This window comes from Cryptotermes secundus, unplaced genomic scaffold, assembly GCF_002891405.2.
Source record: "Cryptotermes secundus unplaced genomic scaffold, Csec_1.0 scaffold41, whole genome shotgun sequence".
Classification (NCBI taxonomy): domain Eukaryota; kingdom Metazoa; phylum Arthropoda; class Insecta; order Blattodea; family Kalotermitidae; genus Cryptotermes; species Cryptotermes secundus.
In genome coordinates, this window is record NW_019731215.1 from 526,906 (window position 1) to 553,659 (window position 26,754).

Sequence of the window (26,754 nt, forward strand, 5' to 3'; positions counted from 1 at the left end):
AGTTATGGATGTTAAATAAATAAATAAATAAAACATAACAGGGTACAACTGATATGGGTGCCAGGGCATGAGGGTATTGCTGGAAATGAAGCTGCAGACCAATTAGCTAAAATTGGAGCCAAACACCCGTTCATAGGACCTGAACCAGCCTGTGGCATCTCTCTAGGAGTTGCCAAACAGGCAATCAGGGACTGGACTAACATGAAACACAAGGAATACTGGGAATCCTTAACTGGACTCAGGGCAAGCAAAGGGACTCATACGAGGACCTGCTGCTAAAAGAGCGAAGGAACTGTTGAAGCTCAACAGGAACCAGCTACGATGGGTGGTAGGACTACTTACAGGACACTGTCACCTCAAAGGACACCTGTTCAAACTGGGACTAAGTGACAGTCCCACTTGTGAGAGGTGTCAGATAGAAAATGAGACAGCCACACACGTCCTGTGTGAATGTGAGGCATTAGCTTATTTAAGACTACGTCACTTGGGTCAGTACTTTATGGAACCAAGTGACTATTTTGACGTCCCCATGTACAAAATCCTATGCTTCATTCAAAGCACAGGATTGTTGAGGGGATAATCAGAAGAGGAGGCACAATATATCACTGTGGTTGCAGTGCAAGGGCCAAGAAGGCCCACCCTTTCTACATTCATTCATTCATTAGATACTGAGTTCCTCAATGTTCTGTTCTTGGTCCATTACTTTACATTTTATATGTAAATGATGCACCATACCTAACATAAGGGAGTATGCCAATGACACATCAATACTGAATATAGGAACGAACTCCAAGAAACCTCAGAAAATACAGGCTTAGTATAGAAATACAGTCAACTCTCAATTATCCAGGAGTGGATTAACCGGTTTGCGGCTTAACCGGGGCTACTGAGGCTTTTTTGAGGCTTATATGTTGTTTAATATTCATTCACTTTTGTTTCACATGGCGAGTTGTAACACTATTTTCGCACTAGTGTGAACCGAGCTCTGCATTCTTTGGTCCCGTTATGCTAACACAATGTTCTAGGGTAGGGGTGAAAGAATGCAAGGATTTGTGGAAAGTTTCAAGGGCAGATACATCGCCCCAGTTAGTATCTTTGTATCGATCTTCAAGTGTGTTAGCAAAATGTCAGGGTGTAAAAGGAAGTGTTTTGTGTTAAGTATTCAACAGAAAAAGGAAAATGCCGCAAAAAAAGTAAATGACAATATTAAATTTTTTTAAGTGTTAAGTGTGAATATTTGTAAAAAGTGTTGGATGTTGTTGAAGACTGTGATTGAAATAACTAATTCATACTTCAGTGTAATGTAAAAAAAGTATTAACTAGGCCATGAGATGACATAAAAATGAGGTTGAATAAATTTAAATACAGGTAGACCTATAGTATTATGAAGGTACAGTATTACAGTACTACTTTTAATAAAATTTGTCTTAACCGGGTTTTCGATTAATTGTGATTTCCATCCCCACCATTATCCCGGATAATTGAGAGTTGACTGTATTTTGGAACAAAAATTTATCTACAAATCCAACCAAAACACATTACACTCTCTTCCAGATGAAGCAATGCAGACAGGAAAGTGAATTAAGAATCCTAATAAAGAATAGGGAAACAGTTAATGTAAAGAGTACTATTTCCCTTGAGGTCATACTTGTCATTAACCCGAGCTGGAAAGTATATATTGAAAGAACTGGTAGTAGAATTAGCCATAACTTATTTATAATTAACAGACTATCTAAAATACTTGATATGAATGTAAGAAGAACACTGCATTATGGTTTGATTTATCCCCTTCCAGCATATGGACTCATTGTATGGGGACCGAACTAAATAGACAAATATATTTACCCTCCTAAAAATGGCTGTAACAAATATAGCAGGGTTAAAACAACTGCAATCATGCAAACCAGCTTTAGGCAACTAAAGATATTAACAGTATACTAACTATACATTCAAGAAACAATCTTATATGGGAAAGAAAAGTGTAACTGCACAGTAAATAAACAAGGGCATACATATAACACAAGAAGTAATGACTATCATAGGTATGTACATAATTTAGAACTTCATAGCAGTTAACCATCAGCAACAGGTTGTATCTTCTATAACAAATTGCCTAAAAACATAAAACAAATAGGCAAAAACAACAACAACAACCACCAGCTCAAAAAGGAATTGAAGGACTTCCTTATTAGGGGATTCTATTATTCAACAGAAGATTATTTCAATGAAGAATTCTGTAATATTAAATTACATTTCATTGCATTCTCTGAATTCAAAGTTAGTCAAAATTACTGTAGGATGTGGAATATGTCACATAAATACAAAAACATATATACATACATACAACCAAAGTTTTCATACAAGAAAGCCCAAGAAAAAACAGTGGTTACACATGAGGCTACTCAAAAAATACATCCACATATATACATTAATGCTGTCAACTTGATATTGACACAACCTTTAAATGGATGAGTCACTTTGTAGACAATAAGTTTTCATCAACAGAATAGAATGAGTGTGTATTTTAAGAATTGTTGTTAGCATTATTTTGAATGTGCTTTCCGTTCATAAAACTTTTGATAGGCAGATTATTGAATATTTTGATCCCAGCATAATACCTACTCTTCTGAAAGTATGAGAGGTTTATGGAGATAGTGCTTGTGTCTTGTGTTAACACTGTGTACATCTGCATTGATCTGAAAATGTACTGTTATTTGTAATGAAGTTTATTAATGAAAATATAAATGCACATGGAAGCCCTGGAAGCTCTCTAGTCCCTTAAATAGATCTTGACTATTGATAAGCAGATGAACAGAATAAGCTATATTTCTTACAAGTTTATACCATAATCATTTATGTATTTCAGTAATAATATAAAAGTAGATGGACATCATACATCAGTGTATCTTGAGCTATAGGATAAAATAAATATGGATGAATGAATGCTACAGCTTCATCAAGAGAATGTCAGAATCAATATCCACATAAGAGGCAATGCAGCACATATTCTTTTGGAATGGTACACTGCAGAATGAGGGACATAGGCACTTCCATGCCACCACATATTAGCTGCAGCAGACATAATGTGCAGAACGAATAGGCAGAATCCGATGATGCAAATGCAAATCAATCAACTACAACTCATCTGGTTGCATACTAAACAGACATATCTCAGGATGGAGACTGACATATGCTGCACAAGAAGAAAATGAATCCTTTTCATTTATAACTTGCATATGGGATAAGCCAGGAAACATTTTCCTTCACCTCCAATTCTTTGGACAGCTTCTGCTGTAGGTGAACCTACATTTTCTGCCAGGTGCTGTGGATTGATGAGGCAAATTCTGCATGGGGTACAGTAAATAATCCCCACAACCTATATAAATAGGAACTGAGAGTCCTCATGCTGCTCAAGGCTCTTCCTGTAAAAAAAGGTTTAGTGTTTCCGTTTCAGTTTGGAGTTTGGGCTGGAACTGCAGACAGTTTGCTTTTCATATACTGTTATTAAAATAAATAAAGATGTTCAATGTACACAACCAAATGCATACATGAACGTCAAATAATTTTTTAAAAAACGGTGACTCATCATAAATTGCTAACAGTGATGAATCAAAGAATTACCTACATTTTCTGCTCCACATTATCTCCCCAGCAACCTGCTAAGTTTAGCCACAAGGTTCTGAATCACCTTGTATATACCAAATATGGTCAAGGAAGACCCACAAACTCACTTCAGTACCAGAATCATCAATCTATGATTTGTCTGTTGTTACACTTTAATCATTTTTAAATCATAAAAGTTTAATGACAGCCAAGCTATGTTGCACGTTTACATTCTCATGATCATCAAAACGTCCATTCATTCCTCTATAGTTTATGTGAAAAAAAAAAATCGTTTAACATTTTTCTGAATCTTGTAACTACAAATAAAAACATGGGTGATCATTCTTCTCATAACATCATTATTGGTGATCTCAGAAGGAAATGTTTTGATTACAGTGATAATTTATACATTACTTACATGCTGTTTACTTAAGAATGTAGTCCACTTTTTCAGTACTAAAAAAAGTACTGGAAAATTCTGATTAACTGTCTGCAATACAACCTGTGCAGAACTTGTAAGAACAAAACACTTTATGTATGAAATGTGTATAATAAATTATTAATAATATTCACATATGCCTTGAGATATTCCGACGTGCAATTTTGAAATAATAATGTAGAATTATTAACAGGTTTAATTCGTACAAATCACATTTCCGTACCAAATCGATGCGACTGTTTAACAGCATGGTTTAACTGTTTGATAACCATAAGCAAGGATTATTAATTAACCCAAATCCAAATGTATTTACCATCCAACAGACACGTATCACTCTTTACCGGTAACGAAACAATTTTCGAATTATCGAGTAATGTTGCGATCGTTCTGATTGGTTCATATGAGCCATATGAGCGCATATGAGAGAGCTCAAAGAGCGTCAACGAGCGTCAATGAGCAAGGAGAGAGGATTGGATTGGAGGGACGGAAGCATATCTATCATGAACAGTTGGAATTATTTGAGTGTCAAGTACAGATCCCCGATCTTAGATGCCGCTAGTGCATGCTTCATGATATTGCATCACCTATGTTCGTAGTTTAGGCCCAAATTCCAACACTACCAGCCAAGTCAAATATCAACAGCGTCAATAGCACATGAATTTACTTCGGTTACAATAGCATTGACTAGAATTTGCAAACAGTGTTTAAAATACAAGTAGGGCGGATTTGTAAACAACACAATATTTGAAATTTATAATTTTGCGTTAAATTATAAAAAGAACGCACACCACAATTGAAACATTCCTCAATTCATGACCGATGAAAAACCTCATTATTGTGGATCACGTACGAATGTAACCATACAATCCGTGTTGACGGGCCTCGACATTGTTTGTTCCACGTATCAATTTCATCTGTGCTAAACGCTGATGCGTGTCTAGTTCGTCAAGTTCGTGCAATGCTAGAACCCGGTACTACATCACATAACATTGCCTACGACAGCATACTAACCGGGCTACATGTTAGAGAGCGGCTAGTACCGTCCTGCGCATCTTGAAACGTAACAATTACACAGGAACAATCTGTTCTACATATATTGTTCGGTCGGTATGATGAACTGTGGTTGTAGAATTGTGTCTTAAGTTTATGTGAATGCAATTTGTAATTTTCCGCCGTCAAGAGCAATGACCGCAGAACCTGTCACTTGTAAGTCATTTGTCGGGACTATTCTTCTAGGAATACTATTCATATTGATTTTCTTAGATTTGCCTTTGTTATGTGAAAGTCATAGTCACTCTGATCACGGACGTTCACATTACCACGAACATGACGAACACCGAGGACACACACACGACCATATGCACCATGAATTACCATCATTTAAATATTCCAGAGAAGCCAATATAAATTACGAAGCTCCATTACAGAAGTCCAAAAACGCGCATGCTAATGGTGAAAAAGAAATTAAGGATACTTTCACTTTGTGGACTCAAGCAATTGGCTCTACAGTACTTATCAGTGCAGCTCCATTTTTTATTTTGTTCCTAGTACCATTAGACAACACTAAAGAAAAGGAGCCACTGCTGAAAATCCTGCTTAGTTTTGCATCTGGCAGTTTATTGGGTGATGCATTTCTTCATTTGATTCCCCATGCATTAGTAGCCCATTCACATGAATCTGATGAGTCCTCCCCCCATACACATTCCCACTCCCATGGTGGGGCTGGTGAGAGTATCTCTCATGGACATGATATGGTCGTTGGTTTTTGGGTTCTTTTTGGGATCATAGCATTTCTGATGGTGGAGAAATTTGTGAGACTGGTTAAAGGTGGTCACAGTCATTCACACAGTGGTCAGTCGCATGGTTTGCTATCAGATGATGAGCATGACAGGAAGGAAACTGACTCTGACAGTAATGAAAGCTCATCTAGCAACAAACTTGAAAGTGAAAATGATGGTAATAGAAGAAAGAAAGAGAAAGAAGGCACTGATAAAGCAGCAGCAAATCAAGGTATGTAGTAGGATCAGAAAATATTTAAATTATGGACTTACCATACAACAGGATCTGTTTCATTTGGAACTGCAGATAGACACACTGACTTGTAATTCTCACGATTTTAATACAGTAAAAGCTGCCTTGTTATATTAACCCACTGCTGTACTTTGACAACTGCAGGATGTTCACATATTTGGATGGCATTAACAAATTTCATGATTGGGAAACTACCAGACAATATCTAAAATGTTTTTATATTGAGGGAAAAATGTACCAAATGCTTTTGGCAAGAATGGAACACTTAATTTTACACCTTTTAATTAATTTTATATGGGTATTTTGAGTGGATAAAATCATGTAGTTTGCCAGGAGGTTAACTAATATATTAGGTTACTTATCGGGATTAATATAATCACAATGTATGTTTTGGTAGTAGTTCGGATTTAGCAGGACACAGTAAAATATACATCAGCCCAGTATGTGATATTGAGGTATATTGTGAAGTTACATGTGTGTGTAAAGTAAGTATGCAGGAGCTGTGAGATTTGAGTCAATATAACAACAGACTGGACGGCCAGGCTTTGATTCCTAGCAGGGCAAGAGATTTTTTATCTTCTCCACTGTGTTCAGACCAGCTTTGGAGCTCACGCAACCTCCCATCCAGTGGGTACTGGGGCTCTTTCCCTAGGGATAAAGTGGCCAGAACGTGAAGCTGATCACTCACCATCTAGTGCCAAAGTCAAGGATGGTGGAGTTCTAACTCCACTTCCCCATACATCTTCAAGCACAGGAGAAACTTTGCCTTTTTAATTAATGTAACTAGGTAGTACCCAGATATTTTTCATATTATTTTCTATTTATTACATACTGTGCAGTTTCTGAACAGCCATTTTTAATCTTAGTATCATCGTTCAGTTCTAAAATTTTTCCTGATATGTTAAATGTGTATATGAACTGTAATGTGTAATACAAAAATTTTGAAATGAAAAGTATGAAGAATAATATGAACATCCTGTGTGTGCATGTTTCAAGGTGCATTAGGATCAGTGGTTGTATATGCCTGAATATGGCTATCATTCGTGACATGTCTTAAAACTCACTCACACACAGGTTTTATTTATATTATTCTCCATACTTTTAATCTTTATAATTGCTGAGCAATGCATGATGAGCAACAGCCAGGAAATGATTCTAAGAGTTGTTAAGAAAAGTATCTGGCTACATTGTAAATGCAGAAAGTATGCAGGCTAAGTTATGGTCACCTTTTCATTCAGTGTTTTACTTGTACAGTGTGTATGATGTTTTATATAGTTCATCATAAATATTGTCTCATAGTGAATACTGGTAACTACTATTTGCAATAAAGGCAAAGAGATTGTCAACACAGTGATACAGTTTGTTGGCTGCGAAAATTAAGATGAAGTTCAAAATTCCTAATTGAAAATGCAACAGAACGTGTTGCTACATCTATTAGAACCCCAAGAGCCAGTACATGAAAAATCAAGAAAACAAATTTCTGTGGTGTACGTTATAAACTACAAGTTGGTTTCCAACTATAAAATATGTCGGGTTTCGACGTATGAATTATTATAATAGTAATACTCAAATTAACTATGATCAGATAAATTTAACAAATGTGACTGAGACAAAATTTCTGGGACTAATTATTGATTATACTCTTTTGTGGAAACAGCATATTGATTATGTTATTAATAAAATTTCCATTGCATGTTATGCATTGAGAAATATAAAATATATTGTCCCTTTAGATACATTAAGGCTAATTTAGTTTGCTCATATGCATTCTATCATAAGTTATGGGGTGGCTCTTCTTGTGTTAACAAAGTTTTTATATTGCAAAAGAAAGTTATTAGAATTATAACACATTCCAGATGAAGAGAGTCTTGTAGGGACATTTTTAAGAATTTGGAAATAATGACATTCTACTCCCAGTACATATATTCATTACTTTTATACACAATTAATAATAAACATTTATATAATTTTAACAGTGAGATTCACAAATATAAAACTAGAGCCCTCAATAATTTATATTTACCTGCAGTTAACCTAACAAAATAAAATAAATGTGCTTCCATATCAGGTATTAAAGTTTTTAAATCATCTTCCTCAAACAATAAAAATGTTGGCTACTGATGAGAGAAGTTTTAAATCTGCATTGAAGAAATTTTTGTATCATCATTCTTTTTATTCCATGAATGAATATTATCAACATAATTGGTCATAGGTGTGTAAATTTGTAATGTATTTAATTCAGTTAATATAGGCAATGTAAATAAAATGGTATTAATTCAAGTTTTATAGTAAGTTGTATGTAAATTATGTTTATTAATTAAAATCTTATTACATTTTTTTACTTTATATTATTATTTATGTTAATCGATTAATGTAAGTGATTTTGATTATGTGACTCATGTAACTTTGTCTATGTATTTTGATATATCTATTTTCAAAGGGACCACTTCCCCATCCTAGGTTTGTTACCTATATGGATATATGGAAAATAAAGGAAATGAATGAATGAATCCTGTTACTGTTATTATTCCCTTTTTTCACAGACGATGAAATTAAAGTGTCTGGTTACCTGAATCTGGCTGCTGACTTTACCCACAACTTTACTGATGGTCTGGCTATTGGTGCATCATATCTTGCTGCCCAAAATATTGGCATCATCACAACAATTACTATTCTGTTGCATGAGGTGCCTCATGAAATCAGCGATTTTGCTATACTGATCCAGTCTGGCTGCAACAGGAGGAAGGTATACTAAAGCAAAAACCACATTTTATGTGGAAAACTTTACATTTTCCTTTTGTTGTATTTATCAGCAACAACTCCTATCAGAGTATCCTAAAATATTACAAATCATAAGTCTGTTATTAACCCCTTAAAGAATGTTTGGGGTAGACTTCTGTTGGCTCAGTTCACCACTCATTCAGTAATGACTTGTCTTATTTACTGTGTGCTATTTTGCATCCTGTAGTTGTGATCATACAAACTTTTTGACCTGTATCCCCCTGCCAGGGGTGAAGGAACTGAAAGTTCTTTACAGTGAGGCTGGATCTCCTACCAACTGAATGTTTTGATTATTTGCAAAATAAATTTTATAAATACCAGCAAGGACAAAGCTAGACAGACTCTGAATAGCTAATGTTGAGGAACAGGATGGGCCTCAGTTACTAGTGGCTGAAATGAGTTGAAACCACCACAAATTTTAAATGTTCTATACTAACATAGTCAGTGTTTTTTAATAGTGTAGTCGTAGCAGAAGTGACATCAGATCTTTAATGTTAATATGACCGAACCATAAGAAATATAATCACAACCAATCCACGATAATGGAGGGGAGAAGTCGAGCTGGATGATTAGAGATGACATGAATGTTGGACAAGTATCTTTTCATACGTGGCTGCCTCAAAAATGAGCAGTTTTACATTGACATACATAGAAAATATTGTGCTAGACTTCTTGTTTTTACATTGCCAGTAGTACTATGCATGTGATGCTTTTTGGGTGGGTAATGTGGCTATTTCATAGTGCTCTCTTTTTCAGTTAAAGGTCAAAGAAGTGTCTATGCTGTTAACTCTCATGAAACTAACACTGCAGTGTATATAGTGCTAGCACTAGTTGGAACGGGCACACGGTAGCGTAGTTGGTTGAGGGGCTTGCTACAAGCCAGAAGGTTGCAGGTTCAAGTCCCGATGAGATCATCCTTCCAGCTGCACTAGGCCCTGGGGTTTACTCAGCCTCTAACAGAAATTAGTACCAGGAATTAATTAAATAACTTTCCTGGGGAGTAAAGCACGGCCGGCACATAAGGCTGACAACCTTACCGCCATTTTTGAGCTGATTGTCTAGATAATGTGGAACCCTCAACGTCTCACAACCCTATGGGCCTTCACGGCCAGGTACAGGGATAGCTTTACTTACTTACTAGTTGGAACATTGAAGCTTTAGTGTATGCACATATTACCTCTACATTAATTTATGTGAGAGCAGAAAATTAGGCTTCCATGGTATAAGTCATGGATGGTGATGTTAAAATAGAGGTTTTGCAGTGTCACAGATGCTGAAAGGTGTGCTTTGCAGCTGTGATACAAACTTTAACTTAAGGGCTTTGAAGCATGTGGAAGGAGCCAACAATTACTCTGCAGGATGAAAATTTGTCAGTCACTGGAGGAAATTAAAACAATTAAAATGTGCCAGTTACACAAGAACATTTCAAGAGTTCAAATAAGGATGATACAAAGATATACAACCTTAGTGGAGTGGAAAACCTTGACAATTCTGAAATTGCTAAAAATGTTCCCCCACCCCCATAAATTTAAAATTTGAAAATAGGGCTTTCAGGGTCATGTCATATTTTGATAAATATATCTTGCAAATTCTGTCTGAAGTTAAAATCTATAATGAACTGTAGCCAGTACTGTCTATTGGTTATACTACTGGTCAAAGTGACATACATATCTTTCCAATAAAAGAAAGTATCCCTTCTTCAGTGATAAGATGCCCCTTGAAATCAAAAGTTGCAACAGCAATTCCACTGTAAATCATTACAAAACATCACTGATGCATATTGCTGAAATTGATATAAAGGGCAGCATTTTAGTCATTGTAGTAAGCTACACCCAGTAACTAAGAACTGAAAGTTCTGCAGTTAATTTGCATGTGGATAATTGAAAGTCTAGTATACATATGTAACTCTGTCTATTGAATGTAAGACAGTCATAAGATTCAGCCTATGCTTGACAAGTTTCTTACGCAAATTCTGAGGTGAGAGGGCCCATAGAGCAGAATTTTATTTACTGTAATGTTATTGTACTGAAAGAGATCAGGCATTTATGCATTAAATTGTCTGTTCAGCTTCAAATTCATTTCAGACCGGCCATTATTATGGTTGGCTGTAAGTACATGGTCTGTTCAGGTAAATATTTTAATATTTGTACTGTAGAAAAATTATTAGACTAGGAAGTGGTGGAATATCTCTGAGCTTCTGGGATATCCCATCAGGTAAACTTCTACCCGACTACATACACAGTGTGACATCCCTGAAGATAATATGCTTCATAGTAACCACTGTGAGAATCTCAAATCTTGCTTTGATTTCATCTGTTTCCACAACATGCCAGAGACCACCAATTTAACATGGATGTTCACTCCTGATCAGTGTTGTACCAGTTGACAGTCATAGATGAACTCTGTGTAATTTGATCATAGTATTTGACTGGGAAAACTCATAAATATGTCACAATGGTAACTTCCCTGAAGATGTTCTGCAAAAGTGCCACAGTCACTTTCTTTCATACACACCACCTGTGTTGAAGTCCATCATTCCTATCAGAATATACCACAGACTTTGTCATTCACACAAAGCAACCGTGTACACAACTAGTGAAGTAAATCTAGATCATAAAAGTGATAAATAATATGTACTCTTCCACATCATACAACTCAGATTTCTGTGTTGCCCATCCACTGATCATAAAACATGGGTAAGAATGTATTATTACACCCTTACAGTGCTGGTTGCAGCTTGAACATCATCTACAACTGGGAAATGTCTTGTCAGGTTACTTAAAAAGTTGCAATTACCGAAAAAAGAGCTTGAGAAGGAAAATGTTTGTTCATCGCTTATTGGAGAGGGAATATACCACACATAATGTAACATATTAAAAAAAAAAACCTGACCATACAATGAACAGTGTTTCATAACAGTAACAGGGTTCATTAAATGTTATCAACATGAAATTGTATACATATTTTTAGCCAGTGGTCTTTAAACATTTCAGGCCATTTTTCTACAACTCAGCACTGCAATAGGGGCTCTTGCGGGAACAGTCGTGTCTCTGCTGGTGAAGGGTGAGTGGCATTACAAACCACATAATCTACTATGGCAATAAATTTGAGAGCAGCCATAGCTTAGCAGTAGAGCTTTAGTAAATTGTTAACACTGTTCAGTGTGATTCAGTATATAGATATTTATTGCCTTTATGTGTTTTGGTCAGCTGACCATCTTCAAAAGTATTAAGATCAACATGTTCAGAAACTACTATTACAAATTTCATAATACATACTTATAAGTGCTTATATAAGTTATTTACAATTATATGGATTAAAATCTTATTAATGTTTAATATCTAAGAACTTGAACCAACATGGTTTGTGTCCCTGTGCCTCTTCTGTTAAAAACAGAATTATGGGGTGTTGTTTGGAGTCCTCAGCATTCCTTGCAGTGATGCTCCCCCCTTTTTTAGCTTGTTATGGTTCTGTATCATTGTGATGTCTGGTTGTTTCCATTTTGCACAAGAAAAAAAGAGTGCCTTAGAAACAACTAGACATCACAATGATACAGAACGATAACAAGCTAAAGAAAAGTGGGCATCACTACAAGGACCACTAAGGACTCTGAATAACACCTCATTATTCCATTTTAACAGAAGAGGCACAGGGACACAAATCATATCGGTTCAAGATCTTGGATATTAAACATTAATAAGATTTTAATCCAAATAACTGTAAATAACTTTTATGTAAAAACTTCTATGTATTATGAAATTTGTAGTAGTAGTTTCTGAGCATGTTGATCTTATGCCTTCCTAATAAGGTCAGCTGACCAAAACACGTAAAAGCAATAAATATCTATAAATTGAATCACACTGGATGGTGTTAACAGTTATTATTATATAATTTAGTTTACTAGTGTGATTGACAGAATGAATAGAGTTAAGAATTTTAGTGCATACTGACTGGGTCTTTTGTGGTTTTCCTTGGGCTTTCCAGGACAGTGATAATTTCATAGTACCATACTTCTCACAGAGACTAATGGATGCATCATTTATCAAAACTGACTACAGCTTGCTGAATACTTTTTTGTTTTGAGTTCATTTTACCTAGTTATTTGGGACTGTACATTGTTTACCATCTGGTTGTTATGATGTACAGTCTCTTTCCCTGAGGTAAAGTTGCTGGGGTGTGAAGCTGAGCTGACCATACACCTCCATCTAGTGCCGAGTTTAAGAGTGCACAGAGATCCACTCCCCATATATTCTTCAAAGCATAATGCTGTTTAATTAGGCTCAGGGATATCTTTACTTTTTCAAGTTTATATGCATAAGTTTGGTAACTCAAATGTCTCTTCCCATTACTATGGAACTGAAACAGTCATGACCACACAACCCAATTTTGAGTCATTTGTATCCGTTTGGTAGCCTCATAAAACCACGTTTATGCATGTTTGTATGTTTACATCTAGCAGATGAAATGTTATTCAATTTTCAGAGAACCCAAATTTTCAACATAAGACCTGTTGTGAGGTATTTCAGCCAGTTTACTTCCTCACCCATGATTTCCCCAAGACAACATTGCATCCATATTATGCCCCAATTCACCCCTTGTTCTGATATATACAAATGCTGTGGATTAAAATTATAGAATTGTTAGATATTGTGAATTTTTGTAACGCTGTATGAATTGTAATATGTGGTGGTGGTGGTATTCCTATTCCTTTAAATGTTGCTCACATGTATCTGTTATTTGTGACCCTCAAAACTAAACCAAAAGGAAACTTAAAAACCAAACTTGCACTTAACATGTAATTTAGTAGTACCATTTCATCCAATAAAATGTAATATGTACACTGCATCATTCATCACCAGACTTCATTGTAAAACAGGGTGCATCATGCACAGGTAAGATTGATATTAAAGCAGGAACGTCTTTTATAAGATACCCATACCTCTTTCACTCCTTAACTGCCTGTAGTATCCACATTTCCTGACATTCCTTAACCCTTGCCTTTGCATGTCATGAACCGATCAGATCAACTTAGGATACTTGCATTAAAACTTCCACAGACAAAGAGAACAGCTCACTGGTAATTAATTAATATTTGCAAAAGATGGCATCAGGTGTGACATACCAATGTTTACAGATATATTCCCCTTGCTGTTTGAAGGTCATTTGAGGAAAGTATTATAGGTTTGTCTGTGCAACCGAGCTTATGACCATCATCCTTGGCATTTTTGCAGGTAATTCTGTGATAGAGCTTCACAGTCAGAGATTAAATATAAATTCCAGCGACAGAGAACGGTGAACGCTAAATGTTGTTCTGATTGTTGCAGGTGAAGTAGCAACCACATGGATTCTACCTTTCACTGCAGGAGGATTTATCTACATTGCAACAGTGTCTGTGATTCCTGAGCTGTTAGCAGATACCAAACTTTGGCAGTCTGTTAAAGAAATTATAGCTTTGTTGTTTGGTGTATACATGATGGTGCTCATTGCAGACTATGAATGAACAAAGTATACAGTGAACAAAATAAATGCTTCAAATTCCATCATTAGAGTACTTATATTAACATTATATTCCTTTATTTTTGTGATAGATAGTATATAGACTGGACTTTCTAGCATGGTTCATTGATAGAAGACCCAACAGAGTTTAATAATTTGAAACATTTCAGTGTTATATCAGTGTTAATAAATTTCATTTATGATTTAATGACACTGTCAGTATCTCAGAATATAAAGCATTGACACTCTTAACACAATACCACCTTCAGAAAAGGAATACAAATCAGAGGCTTGGTTGGTAGACATGAATTCAATTCACAGAGTTTTCATACTAGGAAACCAACAGAGCAGTCTCATCTTCTATATGTGCATGTGTAATGTTTAGACAAAGCATTTGTGAACGTCATTGTTTCAAGGGCTTATAATGTGAAGCTGTTATGTATAATTTGAGGTTGTCACAGTGGTGGACATGAAGAGTTCCATGCAGTTGTGTGTAATCAGTCCATTGACCCATCTACACTTCATATGAGTTTTGGTAGTCACTGTAAATAAAAATATCCTGAGATATATGTGATGATTGTAATCATACAGTCCTTTTCTTCCACATGAAAGCTTTGGTTTATGGATACTACTTCCATGAAGATTGTAGTTTCTTTACCGTGCTCCAGCTACAGATGATGGCCTTCACTTTTTATACTTAAATCAAAACTTGTAAAAATCTGTCAAATTAGGTTTATTCAATATATTTAACATTCCCTGAACACAGGAAACCAAAGTGTAACAAAAGCAAAAGGGCCAGCATTGTGGCATAGGCATATATAGGGTAAAGAGGTTTGTGATACAGAAGTGTGACACTAGCAGTTGTTGACTTCTACATGTGTGCTTGCACTAAATCTGGCCAGTATTGTGATTCAGACTGGAGTAGAGCAGCACCAAGTCAGCCGTAGCAGCTGGTTCAAATATGTGTTTGTATGTCCAGATGGTGGAAACTGTTTTCTGTTCATATTTGGGTGATGTATTCTAAGCTTTCTTTTGACTTCTCAGCTGTACTTGCTTGCTGTCATGGAACAAGACATCAAGGGTTGTCACTATACTGTAGAACTGTTCTGCTCTTTGCGCGGCTTCCACTGTCTTCTGTCGACGCACCATTGTACACTGACTGGCAGCTTCCACGGCTCTCTGTCTCGGCACAACACACACTGTCTTCTGTCGGCGCACACTGCTCAGCTGGCTTCTTATACTATACTGTTCCCTGTTGCCCCTAGTAGCAGCAGTGTCCGCTGTTATGTCACAGCAGGGGGGTGGAGTGTTTACTGGCCTGTTACCTAGCAAAGGCAGCGGCTCCTATGCTGTTACATCACCGTGGGCAACATTACTGGCAACAGGTGTGTTATCACATCACGCTGAGTCCACGATTCTCAACATCCTCCCCACCCTGATCAGTACAAAGGAATGACCAGCTACACTGGACGACTCATTCTCGTTGTGTTCATTGTCATGTCCATGAAATGTTCCAGGTGTGTCTTGTGTTTCTTTTCTTCCGTTCTACAACTGCTCATTCACTCTCTTTCTCACCCTCTCTTTCACTCATTCTAGCTGGGGAGGCCAGTGCTTCTATATTACCAGTTCCTACTCTGTTTGCAGTCCCTTTTTCCTTCTTGGAGGTCGACCCCTCCACAAGGTCCAGTCCATGATTCTCTGCATCCTGCTGGAAGCCTTGGGCATTTGTTTCGTGTTTTTCGGACCGCAGCTGTCGTATAAGATTTTCCTTAGTGTTTCTCCGCTTCCCAGAAGTGCTCACTCTCCCAGGCTCCACTTCCGGATGCCGTCCATGGTTGTCCTCTTCCTCCTGGATAGCGGCCACTTGCTGCATCGATCCTTTGTTCCTTTATCGTACGTCTAAATTCTTCTTGAGCAGCCCTACTCTCTGGGTCCTTTGACTGGCATCTTCTATGGGGACCTTTTTTTGTTGTGCCGCCTTATGTTTCCTGTCCACTGAGGTCAGTTTCTCCTCTTCTGGGTGCACCTCCATCATGTCTCAGCAGGCCATCGTCTCTTCGTCTGTTTTTGGCCTCCATTTCCCCTGGCTGGTGGCCACCTCTTTTAGGCTGGCTACCATCTCTTCTCGACAGGCCTTCCTATCGGCGTCCAATTTTGCCAGCATTTCTTCTTTGGCCTTTAGTTTCTCAAGGAGCTGCATCCACTCCGTCTTTCTTTTACAGTTAGGCTTCTCTCCTGTCGAGACGGGCCTCTTCTCAATCTCTCATTTGGCTTTCAAAAGTGCCTGCTCGCATACAGCGATGTAGTCTTCAGCCACCTCCACATCAATCGAGTATTCATTGTCATTTAAAGGATCCTGTATATCGTTATACAATGAAAGTAGTTGATCCAGGGTCTTCCGTAGACAGTCTCAGTAGTACTCATGATCCACAAGTGGGGTGCTGGCAGTGAATTCCATTATAAGGGTACTGAACCTTGTCACTTTTGCCCTTGCCATGGAGTGCTTCCTCTTTAGTCTTCCAAGTTCGCTGTCCACCATGTCGAGTTGTGAGGGTATCTCCAAGTACAATCTCACAAGCTAATTGATCATCTGTATGGGGTCTGTTGAAAGTCAGAAGTCATGAATATCGACAGATCGAAGTTAAAATCAGCGACCATTGGCATCAGTCTTCTCCTTTCCCTTGAAGTCTTGGAGTCTAAATGTATCGTATGTATCCCTCTCCTGGGTTTTGGCACCAAAAAAATGTCATGGAACAAGACCTCGAGGGGCATATTCTTGCATCGTCACTTTATTAGTCAATGCCGTAACTACAATTCAAGTAACTATAACACAAAATGTTGAACAAGTCGTTTCACAGTCTCTCCTTTTGCATTAACAACTCTCACTATACTGTAGAACTGTTCTGTTCTCCACGCGGCTTCCACTGTCTTGTGTCAGCACACCACTGTACACTGGCTAGCGGCTTCCACGGCTCTCTGTCTCGGCACAACACACACTGTCTTCTGTCGGCGCACCACTGTACACTGGCTGGCAGCTTCCACGGCTGTCGTGGCACAACACAGCGTCCACTATTAAATCACGGTGGGGGGGGAGTGTTTACTGGCCCGTTACCTAGCAGCAGCAGCAGCTCCTTTGCTGTTACATCACCATGGGGAATGGTTGCCTAACGCAGGTCCTCTGCTGTTACATCACTGCAGGCAACATGTGTTATCACAGTGCACTGAGTCCACGATTCTAAACACTTGCAGTGTTCTTTGTTAATTTAATTAGTCAATCAGTTTCCCAGTTTTGCCTAAAGCATGTAGCTTTTGTTATTCATATATATATATATTTCATAAACGTAGGTAAGTCAATAATTATCCGCAATGTAGCTATAAATTTTATTTCAATACAAATAGAAAACTTACATTAACATCATTTTTCAACATAGTCCCCTTGCTTTCCAACACACTTGGTCCATCGTTGCACAAGCTTCCTGATGCCCTCAGAAAAGGTTTTCGGCTGAGCAGTGAGCCACGCATGCACCGCTTCCTTCACTTCTTGGTCCAAGGTGAATCGACGGCCCCTTAATGCCTCTTTGAGTGGACCAAACAAGTGGTAGTCAGAAGGGGCGAGATCAGGACTATACGGAGGATGAGCCAGTACATCAAACTTGAGTTTCCGGAGGATTTCAGCAGTATGTGGATGGGCATTGTCATGCAACACCACAACACCTTTCGACAGTAGTCCTCGGCGTTTGCTTCGAATTGCAGGCTTTAGCCTGTCCGTAAGCATCTCACTGTAACGAGTATTGTTTATTGTTGTGCCCCTCTCCTGATAATGTTCCAGTACTGGGCCTTGTGAGTCCCAAAACACTGTAAGCATCAGTTTTCCTGCAGATGGTTGGCTTTTGAACTTTTTCTTGCTGGGCGATTGTGGGTGTTTCCATTCCATACTCTGCCGTTTACTCTCCGGCTCGCAATGATGGATCCATGTTTTGTCATCAGTGATGATTCTGTCTAAGAAGACATCACGTTCGTTACCCTAGCGATCCAAATGTTGTTGGCAGATGTCCAAGCACGTTTGTTTATGCAACACTGTGAGTTGTTTTGGGACCCACCTTGCACAGACTTTATGAAACCCAAGTCTGTTGTGGATGATTTCGTAGGCAGAACCATGACTAATTTGCAGACGATTTGCCACTTCATCAATAGTCACTTGTTTGCCTAACAGAACCATGTCACGTGCACGCTCAATGTTGTCCTTATTTGTGGCCGTGGATGTTCATCCGGCTCCTTCCTCATGCGTAACACTTGTGCGACCATTTTTTAATTTTTCAATCCATTCGTACACACTCCGTTGCGGCAAAACACTGTTGCCCCTATTGTGCTGAAAGTTTTTGATGGATTGCGGCCCCTGATACACCTTCTGACCACAAAAACCGGATCACTGAACGTTGCTCTTCTCTGGTGCAAACAGAAAGCAGAGCAGCCATGATTAACGGCAAGGCAGCGACGATGGAACTGACCTAGCAACATCAAACCTGTGCAGAAATAATGACAAGGAAACCAGGTATGGCGATGCTGCGCAAAATGACAGTGCTGCCAACAGAAACACAAATACAACTGCATTGCAGATAATTATTGACTTCCCCTCATATATCTTTTCACTAGCCTTAGCCCCATCATTTTATTTATTTTTTAAGCCTGAAACTAAACCAGTAATTTCAATATTTCTGACTGTAACCATATCAGCATACTGTGTCTATGCATGATCTTATGTATGTTATTTTTCTCATTTTAACACATACTCATTGTGTCCTGTCACAACTATGTCTGTTGTTCTTCTCTGTTATTTCCCTCCACTGCAAATATCTTTGTACAGATTGGGGGTTAAATGGAAGTGAGTGAGAACAAGATGGAACCTATCCCCTAACTTGTCCTCTTTCCAATTCCACAGATTAGCTGTTACTCACATTGACATGCCTGTTGCATATGCTACACTTCATGCTACATGCTACACTACATGCTAATAGTGACTTCATTTCTGAGACAACACATGATACAAATATCATATATGACATACAGGCACAGACCTCAAATGTGGATATACACCTTTGTAAATACTATATTTGAAAGGGAGGTAGTATTAAGGTGATAACGTAAAATTCCAGTAACAGAGCTATGACATAAAATTGCATTGTGTTATCAGCAATATTATACACCTGCTACACTGAACCTAAAGATCATTACTATCAGCCCTGTACAGATTGTGTGTTCTTATATATGTAATTCGTTACCCACAAGTAACAGCTGCCAAATGTCCTGATCTGCACAATGTAGAATGGAACTATGAATGTAAGATAAATGTGAACACTAATCTGGCAGAAAAATGTGGGTATAAAAATATAAAAGCAAGTTGGGAGAAAATTTAAAAACTGTTAAGATAAAGTAAAATCTAAGCAACCATACTGTCCTGATGAACAGCAGGGTTGGACCACATGAAACCCGCTTCACTCAAAGCAAACAGAAAATTCTTAGGATAGTGTAACATGAATATATTCCAGAAGCTGTTCATTTATACCTACTACAAGTTTATCTCCACTGAAGTGCATATATTCCCGTCCTCTCACTTGGAGACTATTTTTTACTACAGTCAATTTACAATGTTAACGTAAGTTCCTGGTGCAATGTTAACATAAGTTGTGGTTGTACCAGCTGTTGTACCATCACTCCATTCCAGCTGTGCTACCTGAGTTACTGGTAATGTCTGGAGAGTGTGAAGATCTGTAACAGTCAGATTCTGCAAGGTTTCTGTATGAAGCAAGGACTGTGAAATAGTTTCGTTGACACTATCTGGGTGAGATAAAGCTGGAGTGTCCACTGACTCAACTTGGACTTGGCCCAAATGTTGAAGTGAAAGAGGAGCCAGATTTTGGATTTGGGCATCCAAGACTTGAATTGCAGATGGTACTATTGGACCTTCTGCATTGATTTCTGATGCTTGCTTATTTGATACATTACTGTGATGAACGGTTATGTGTCTATCAACCTTGCTACGCCGATCAAAGGTCTGGTTACACAGTGGACATGAGTACTGCTGTTTGGAACCTTCGTGTATCCGTACATGCACCAAACAGTTTGATTGGTTGGTGAATGTTCTGCTACACACTGCACAATGGAATGGACGTTCCCCAGTGTGCAGACGCACGTGTACTTTGTAGTCATCACGCCGAGCAAATGACTTATCACAATATTCACAATGATGGGGCTTTTCCCCAGAGTGTATACGACTATGTCTATCAAGACGTGACTTGACAGCAAACGTCTTGGAGCAAAATGTACATTTGTGGGGCTTGTCACCTGTATGATTCTTTGTGTGAATAGCAAGGTCCTTTTTCCTTGCAAATGGCCGCTGACAGTAAGTACAAACAAATGGTCTTTCTCCTGAATGGATACGGCAGTGTTCCTCAAAATAATATCGGTCAAGAAATGATTTCCCACACTGCTGACAGGTGTAAGGCCGATCTCCAGAATGCTTTGTGCAGTGCACTCTCAATGCACTTTTTGTACGAAATGCTTTCTTACATTCCCCGCAACTCCATGGTTTTTCACCAAGGTGGATTAACATATGTTCCACTCTGTGGCTGAATGCACGAAAACCTTTACCACACACTGTACATACATATGGTTTTGGTTTGCCAACACTTGTAAGGCTTGCATTTCTTTTAGTTCTAACTCTTCTACTTTTCACTCGTGTGTCTTTCTCCTTTCCATTTCTATCAACAACTTTACCTTCATCTGTTATAACTAACAATGTCATGTCACTACATTCAACAGTTTGGTTGTCATCACTTTTATGACTATTATCCTCCAACTCTGCTGGTTTCCGTGACACTTCTGTTACAGCTGTCTGATGTTTGTTTGCTGTAGTCTCAAACTTTGTTAGCAGATCCAGACGTATTGTCTGCAGTTTGCATTTTGTCTCCTCATATTCTATTAAAAGATTAAAACATCGACCACAAACCACCTCACTATGAAGATTGATGCTATGAAGATTTCTGTTTAGTACCTGACCCACCTTCTCAAATACTGAGACTCTTGATGAATCAGATGTTTTAAGCTGACCAAATACATTGTGTGAAGATTCAGCGATGTCACACACAGCAACATTACAGATCAAGCAATGACAGGATATTGCCTGAAAAAAGGAATTGCATATATATCATCAGCTCTTCACAAATTTGGCCAGAAATTGAAGAGCTACAGGATGAGAGAGACATCTTCAAAAGGAACCCTTAAGATGACTTACAGTTACCAAAGTTATTCTTGAAACATCTTACAGTTACTTTATTTTCATGCTGCTGCACAACAGAAAAATGATGAGATAGCAATATATCTCCCATGTGCTTAACTTACTGTTATTCCATGTCAGAAGGTGAACCTGACCAATAAAGAAACAACACTTTAATAACACCATGCTCCTGGAATAAGTCTCACTGAAAGAAGATATTTTACCATGAAATACCGTACTACTTCGAATTCAAGATGCTGACAATTTTTAAATGAGACTTTTAGAAAAAAAAATTAGGTGTATTTATTTCAATGAGTTTATTTAAAATACATCAATTAAAGTAACAAAATATTTATAACACATTTAAAGTAAAAAGTAATCGAAAATATACTAGAATGAAATGGAAATTTAAAATTGTCACTACATGCACATTCCTGCCCTGTTTTTATTTAATCAGAAAGTTCATCCAATGATCCTTCAGTCACACTTTTCATTTTCTGAAGATGCACCCTCGCCACTTTGTTCACTGCCATCCAAAAGAATGTAATCTTGCATTCCATCTTCTATGTTACACAAACCACACTTTAAAACGACCTTGGAATAATACTGACTGGCACTTCCTTCCAAGCTTTTGATATCCACTCCACTATTACTAACACTGATGCTCTTTTTATTTTGCCATTAGGTGTCAATATATGGTTGACTTTATTCAGCCAGGCATCATAGTGTTTATGGACAAGATGCTTGAATAGTTTAATTGACTTGTCATGCTACTAGGAATTATCACTAGATCACTGTTTTTGTTCCTTAACCTATTTCTGGTTCTATTCGACAGATGGCTACGAAATGGATCCATTGCAAGCATACTCTGTGACTTTGATAATGCATCAGGTTCACGTTCTCATACACATCCAAGCCAGTCTTCCATTAACTCCAATGTCATTTGTGCACTTTTTTTTTTGGGCCCAAACTATTACAGCTTTGCAAAATTTTTTTTTGCCAATGTGTTTGTTTAATATTACGATGGTGGTAATTTATTGCCATTTGTGGTTATACACAGCTTGACAGTAACGCAACTTTTTGTAGCCAGGTGGTTTTCATTGCCTCTTGTTTTCCCCCCTTTATAATTTACAGCATAATTGTGAGGCATGCTGGAAAAAACTGCAGTTTCGCCTGCACTGCCAATTTGACTTAAAGAATACTTATTCCTTTGGCATAGTCCAATAACAAAATGCTCAAATTCAATCAATTTAGTTTCAAATCCCAAAGGAAGTTTTTGTCTAATTTTTGTCCTATGCTGAAATGATGAGCTTTCTCTCTTCATAAACGTTCAGCACCATTCACAACTGGTCTTGAATGGTATATTACTGTTTCTAGCATATTACTTTGCTCTTGACATTAAGGCTTCCCTAGTTACAGGTAATCCTTTATTTCATAAATCTTTGAAATACTCTAAAACAGAGGTAACAATCTCAGTATTTCTCCCTTTCCTTGTTCCAGAAAAAGATTATTTGTCAGACATGAAAACAGTTTTGTTTTTATACTTTGTCAATGACATACATGTGCCTCACTTACTGTATACTTTCTACCAGATGCACAATTACCTTTCTTTTCAGCACACAGAGTAACTTTTCTTTTGAATGCAGCATCACAAGTAAAACGATTTTCCATGGGTAAAAACTGACAGAAACTGAACACACCTGAATGATAATAATGTCAGGCAATGACTGAACTGAAAGTTGTGGGTTGACTCACAGTTAATGATGTGACTTGATAACTCACTCTGAATGTGTTTACATTAGGTTCTTGCCAGGCTACTCCACAGACACTTTACAAACTGATGAGTAATTCTTTGAATTTAAGACTCACCTCAATTTTCAATGAGAAAAAAAAATGAAAAATGTGCATCTCATATTCAAAGTAATATGGTATATGTGATCTGAGTGCAAGTAACAATTGGAATGGCACAAAAATTAAAAGGAAGAGAGGTTGTAGAATACCAAATGAGGAAGCCTGAAGACTGTTAAATGATGCTAGCAAATATATGTAAACATAACACACTGGAAAAAATTATACATGGCCCAAACTCTTAAAAGTTTCCACCTCCTTGCCCCAGTATTAACTCAGGTAAAGAATGCTTCAGTGCTGTTTACTCTATGCACAGACTACATATGGCAAAATGTGAGAAACCAATGTGCTATTACTTCCATAACCTTTAAGGCAGAAACAATACTATCGAAACAATACTACTATTATGAAATATAGTAACATAACGTATCTTGGTGCACCAAATTGAATTACTGCGTATCTTACTACCTCATTTGCGGAATAATCATTCTTAGCCGTACTGCCTTCCGTGTCTACTTGTACTGAACGAAACTGCGACATTTTTCCATGCTGAGACTCGTTAACTTTCATCGTAACCCCGCTTTGAGTTTGCGCCTCCGATTCTAGTGCATTATGTTCACGTTCTTCTTCCATAATAAAATTAAAAATGCACAACATTAAATACTAAGACGCCTTGGGTAACATCGACATTTTGCATCATTCCGCGTTAGAGAAGAAGAAACTAAATATTAATATTTTCTCTACTTCGCATTCGCGCAAATATTACGGCAACAAATGTCAACAACATAAAAAACCAAACAAATGACAGCCGAATTTGGTATCAGGGTATCCAATTTACAGTGGGAAAAAGAATTGTTTTCGTAAGGTTTCTTGTATTGCATTGCGAATACAACCCTCATTACGCTCATTACGTACATTGTGATGATGTATTTATGAATATTGTCATCTTGAGGTTTACAGCGCCGTGTAGTCCGCATATGAACCGACGTTTCGGAGGAACGTATCACCTCCATCTTCAGGGTCGAAAATCAGCCGAGCAAGAAATCACCTGTGCTGGCTGGTTTCTTGCTCAGCTGATTTTCGACCCTGAAGATGGTGGTATTGTTCCTCCGCAACGTCGGTTCATATGCGGACTTCACGGCGCTATAAACCACATGATGACAGAACTCGTTATGAGAACCTCAAATCCCACATGGTTTAGATAACGATGATTTCGGTAGGCGTAATTATATAGCTTCCAATAGCAAATAGTGGCCTAATTTCATGTATCCAACCATGTGTCCTGGAGTATGCGAGAAAGATGAAAAATAATGTTAGGATCACTAGATCACCGTGGTTGCAGTGCAAGGGACAAGAAGGCCCACCCCTTATACATTCATAGGATCATTAGGATAGGCCATGTCCTGGCAAACATTTGAACCTAAAAAAGTAAAGCTATCCCTGTAACTGGCCCTCAAGCCCCTGGGACCTCCAAAATGCAAAGGAATTCTAACCATTCTGTGTAGATTTTTATGTACATATATTCAAATGTAAATGATTTCCCTCACCATTTTGAATGTGCTCATCTGAAACATGACATCATTGTATTTAAGATGCCAAAGCTTGCAATTTTTTTGTGCTGTAATTTACGATAGTATCAGTATCTCTGGCTACAGTGTGTGGAAATGGGTAAATTTGGAAAAGATCTGGAAGTGGTCATGGCCTAATCAAAGTAAAATCCCGGAATTTGCCTGTGGAACATACAAAAACCACAAAAAAAGCTTACTTCAGACTAGTTGGTTTCTGTGTTCAGATTTGGACCAGAGACCTCCCACAGAGCAGGAGTGCTACCTACTTCAATCAATCAATTTATTTGTTCCAAGAATCCATATTTGGAGAAACAACCTCCGAATAGAGAACAAGTCAATTACTATATATTAATATAAGATACGTGGTGCAATCCAAAATTTCTCGAAATATATTAATAAAAACTATTACATCTTACCTAGATCTTATTCTGCACCATCACCTTCAAAGTAGTCCCCTTGGGAGCGCATACACCGATCCCAGCATTTCACTTATCAAATGCATCCTGGAAGTCTTTCTTTGTTAGGGTGTTCAGTACCGTCTGTGTTTCCGTTGGAATTTCCTCAACTGTATCAAATCTTCACCCCTTCAACTTGATTTTCATCTTGGGGAAGAGAAAGAAGTCGCATGGAGCTAAGTCTGGCGAGTATGGTGGGTAGGGAACAACTGCCATCTTGTTTTTAGCCAAAAATTCCTGCACAATGCAAGCCATATGCGGTCGTGCGTTGTCATGGTGGAGTACCCAGTCATTCGTGCGCCACTTCTCTGGACGTTTTCTTCTCATGTCCTCCCTCAAACGCCTTAGAACATCGCAATAGAACTCTTTATTGACTGTCTGACCAGGAGGGACAAACTCCTTATGAACAATCCCGTCAATATAAAAAAAAACAGATCAACATGGACTTAATGTTGCTCTTGACTTGTCAAGCTTTTTTTGGCCGAGGTGAAGAAGGGCTCTTCCACTGCTACGATTGCTGCTTGCTTTCAGGGTCATAGCCATAAACCCAACTTTCGTCACCAGTGACAACCTTCGAAAGAAAGTTTGGATCCTCTTGAAGCTGTTGCTGAAGTTCCCTGCAGACTTCCAAGCAATGCTGCTTCTGTTCATTTTGCAACAGTCATGGCACAAACTTCGCCGCAATCCTCATGTTCAGTTCCTCTGACAAAATTCGTTGACATGTACCATAACTTAGTCCCAAAGTGTTACAGAGGTCTTGGATGGCCAGTCTGCAATCTTGCAGAATCAGACCCCTAACTTTCGCGACATTTTCTGGTGTGGTGCCAGTTGACAGCCGTCCCGAACGACCGTCATCATCAGTCAATGTTCGGCCATTTTTAAAATGCTTATACCAGTTGTAAGTTTGTGTCTGGCCTAAACTGATGTCACAAAAAGCTTGCTTCAACATTTGGTGCGTTTCTGCAGTGGTTTTCCCAAGTTTGAAACAAAACTTTATACAGACACGCTGCTCTCTCAGGTCAGCCATCGCAAAACCGCAAACTCACGGACACACAACAATGGAAATACGTTCACCAACATTAAACCCAACCACTCAACTCGACGCCGCTTGCCACAGTGATTCAAGAAAGATGTGTGAGGAGACATCTAGCAGTATTTCGATGTACTCATAACCATTTGCGCGCAAAATTCAAATTTCGGAAACTTTTGGATTGACCCACGTACATGAGTCAACAATACTATGCAACTTAATTACCTACA

General features: G+C 38.1%; 3 protein-coding genes across 8 annotated transcripts in view; 1 reads left to right on the top strand and 2 right to left on the bottom strand.

The window, feature by feature from the left end:
* LOC111866388 (kinesin-like protein KIF14) overlaps positions 1-4,464 on the bottom strand; it is a 105,443-nt gene extending 100,979 nt beyond the window's left edge. The window contains exon 1 of one of the 2 annotated variants that reach the window (XM_033752230.1): positions 4,356-4,464. The gene's annotated coding sequence lies outside the window, so the exon portion shown is untranslated. Of the gene's footprint in view, positions 1-4,021 lie in introns of both variants that reach the window. The other variant, XM_023855288.2, reaches the window with a different exon arrangement.
* A 177-nt stretch (positions 4,465-4,641) lies between these two features.
* LOC111866382 (protein catecholamines up) lies at positions 4,642-14,917 on the top strand. Of its 2 annotated transcripts, none has more exons than XM_023855273.2 (4): positions 4,642-5,248; positions 8,617-8,819; positions 11,848-11,917; positions 14,179-14,917. In XM_023855273.2, the coding sequence occupies exons 1-4, from the start codon at positions 5,227-5,229 to the stop codon at positions 14,352-14,354; spliced, it is 471 nt and encodes a 156-aa protein (XP_023711041.1). In that variant the 5' UTR covers positions 4,642-5,226; the 3' UTR covers positions 14,355-14,917. The 2 variants fall into 2 exon arrangements, with proteins under 2 accessions (XP_023711041.1, XP_023711039.1); XM_023855271.2 differs by having other exon boundaries at positions 4,644-6,052.
* On the bottom strand, positions 14,741-25,415 carry LOC111866381 (zinc finger protein 1 homolog). Of its 4 annotated transcripts, none has more exons than XR_004513205.1 (3): positions 23,940-25,415; positions 19,918-21,530; positions 14,741-17,542 (listed from the first exon to the last, which is right to left on the bottom strand). XR_004513205.1 is itself a non-coding variant. In XM_033752231.1 (2 exons), the coding sequence occupies exons 1-2, from the start codon at positions 24,126-24,128 to the stop codon at positions 19,986-19,988; spliced, it is 1,734 nt and encodes a 577-aa protein (XP_033608122.1). In that variant the 5' UTR covers positions 24,129-25,415; the 3' UTR covers positions 18,222-19,985. The 4 variants fall into 4 exon arrangements, 2 of the variants coding, with proteins under 2 accessions (XP_033608122.1, XP_033608124.1); XR_004513206.1 differs by lacking the exon at positions 14,741-17,542 and adding an exon at positions 18,222-18,796; XM_033752231.1 differs by lacking the exon at positions 14,741-17,542 and having other exon boundaries at positions 18,222-21,530.
* Between the last annotated feature and the right edge of the window lie 1,339 nt (positions 25,416-26,754).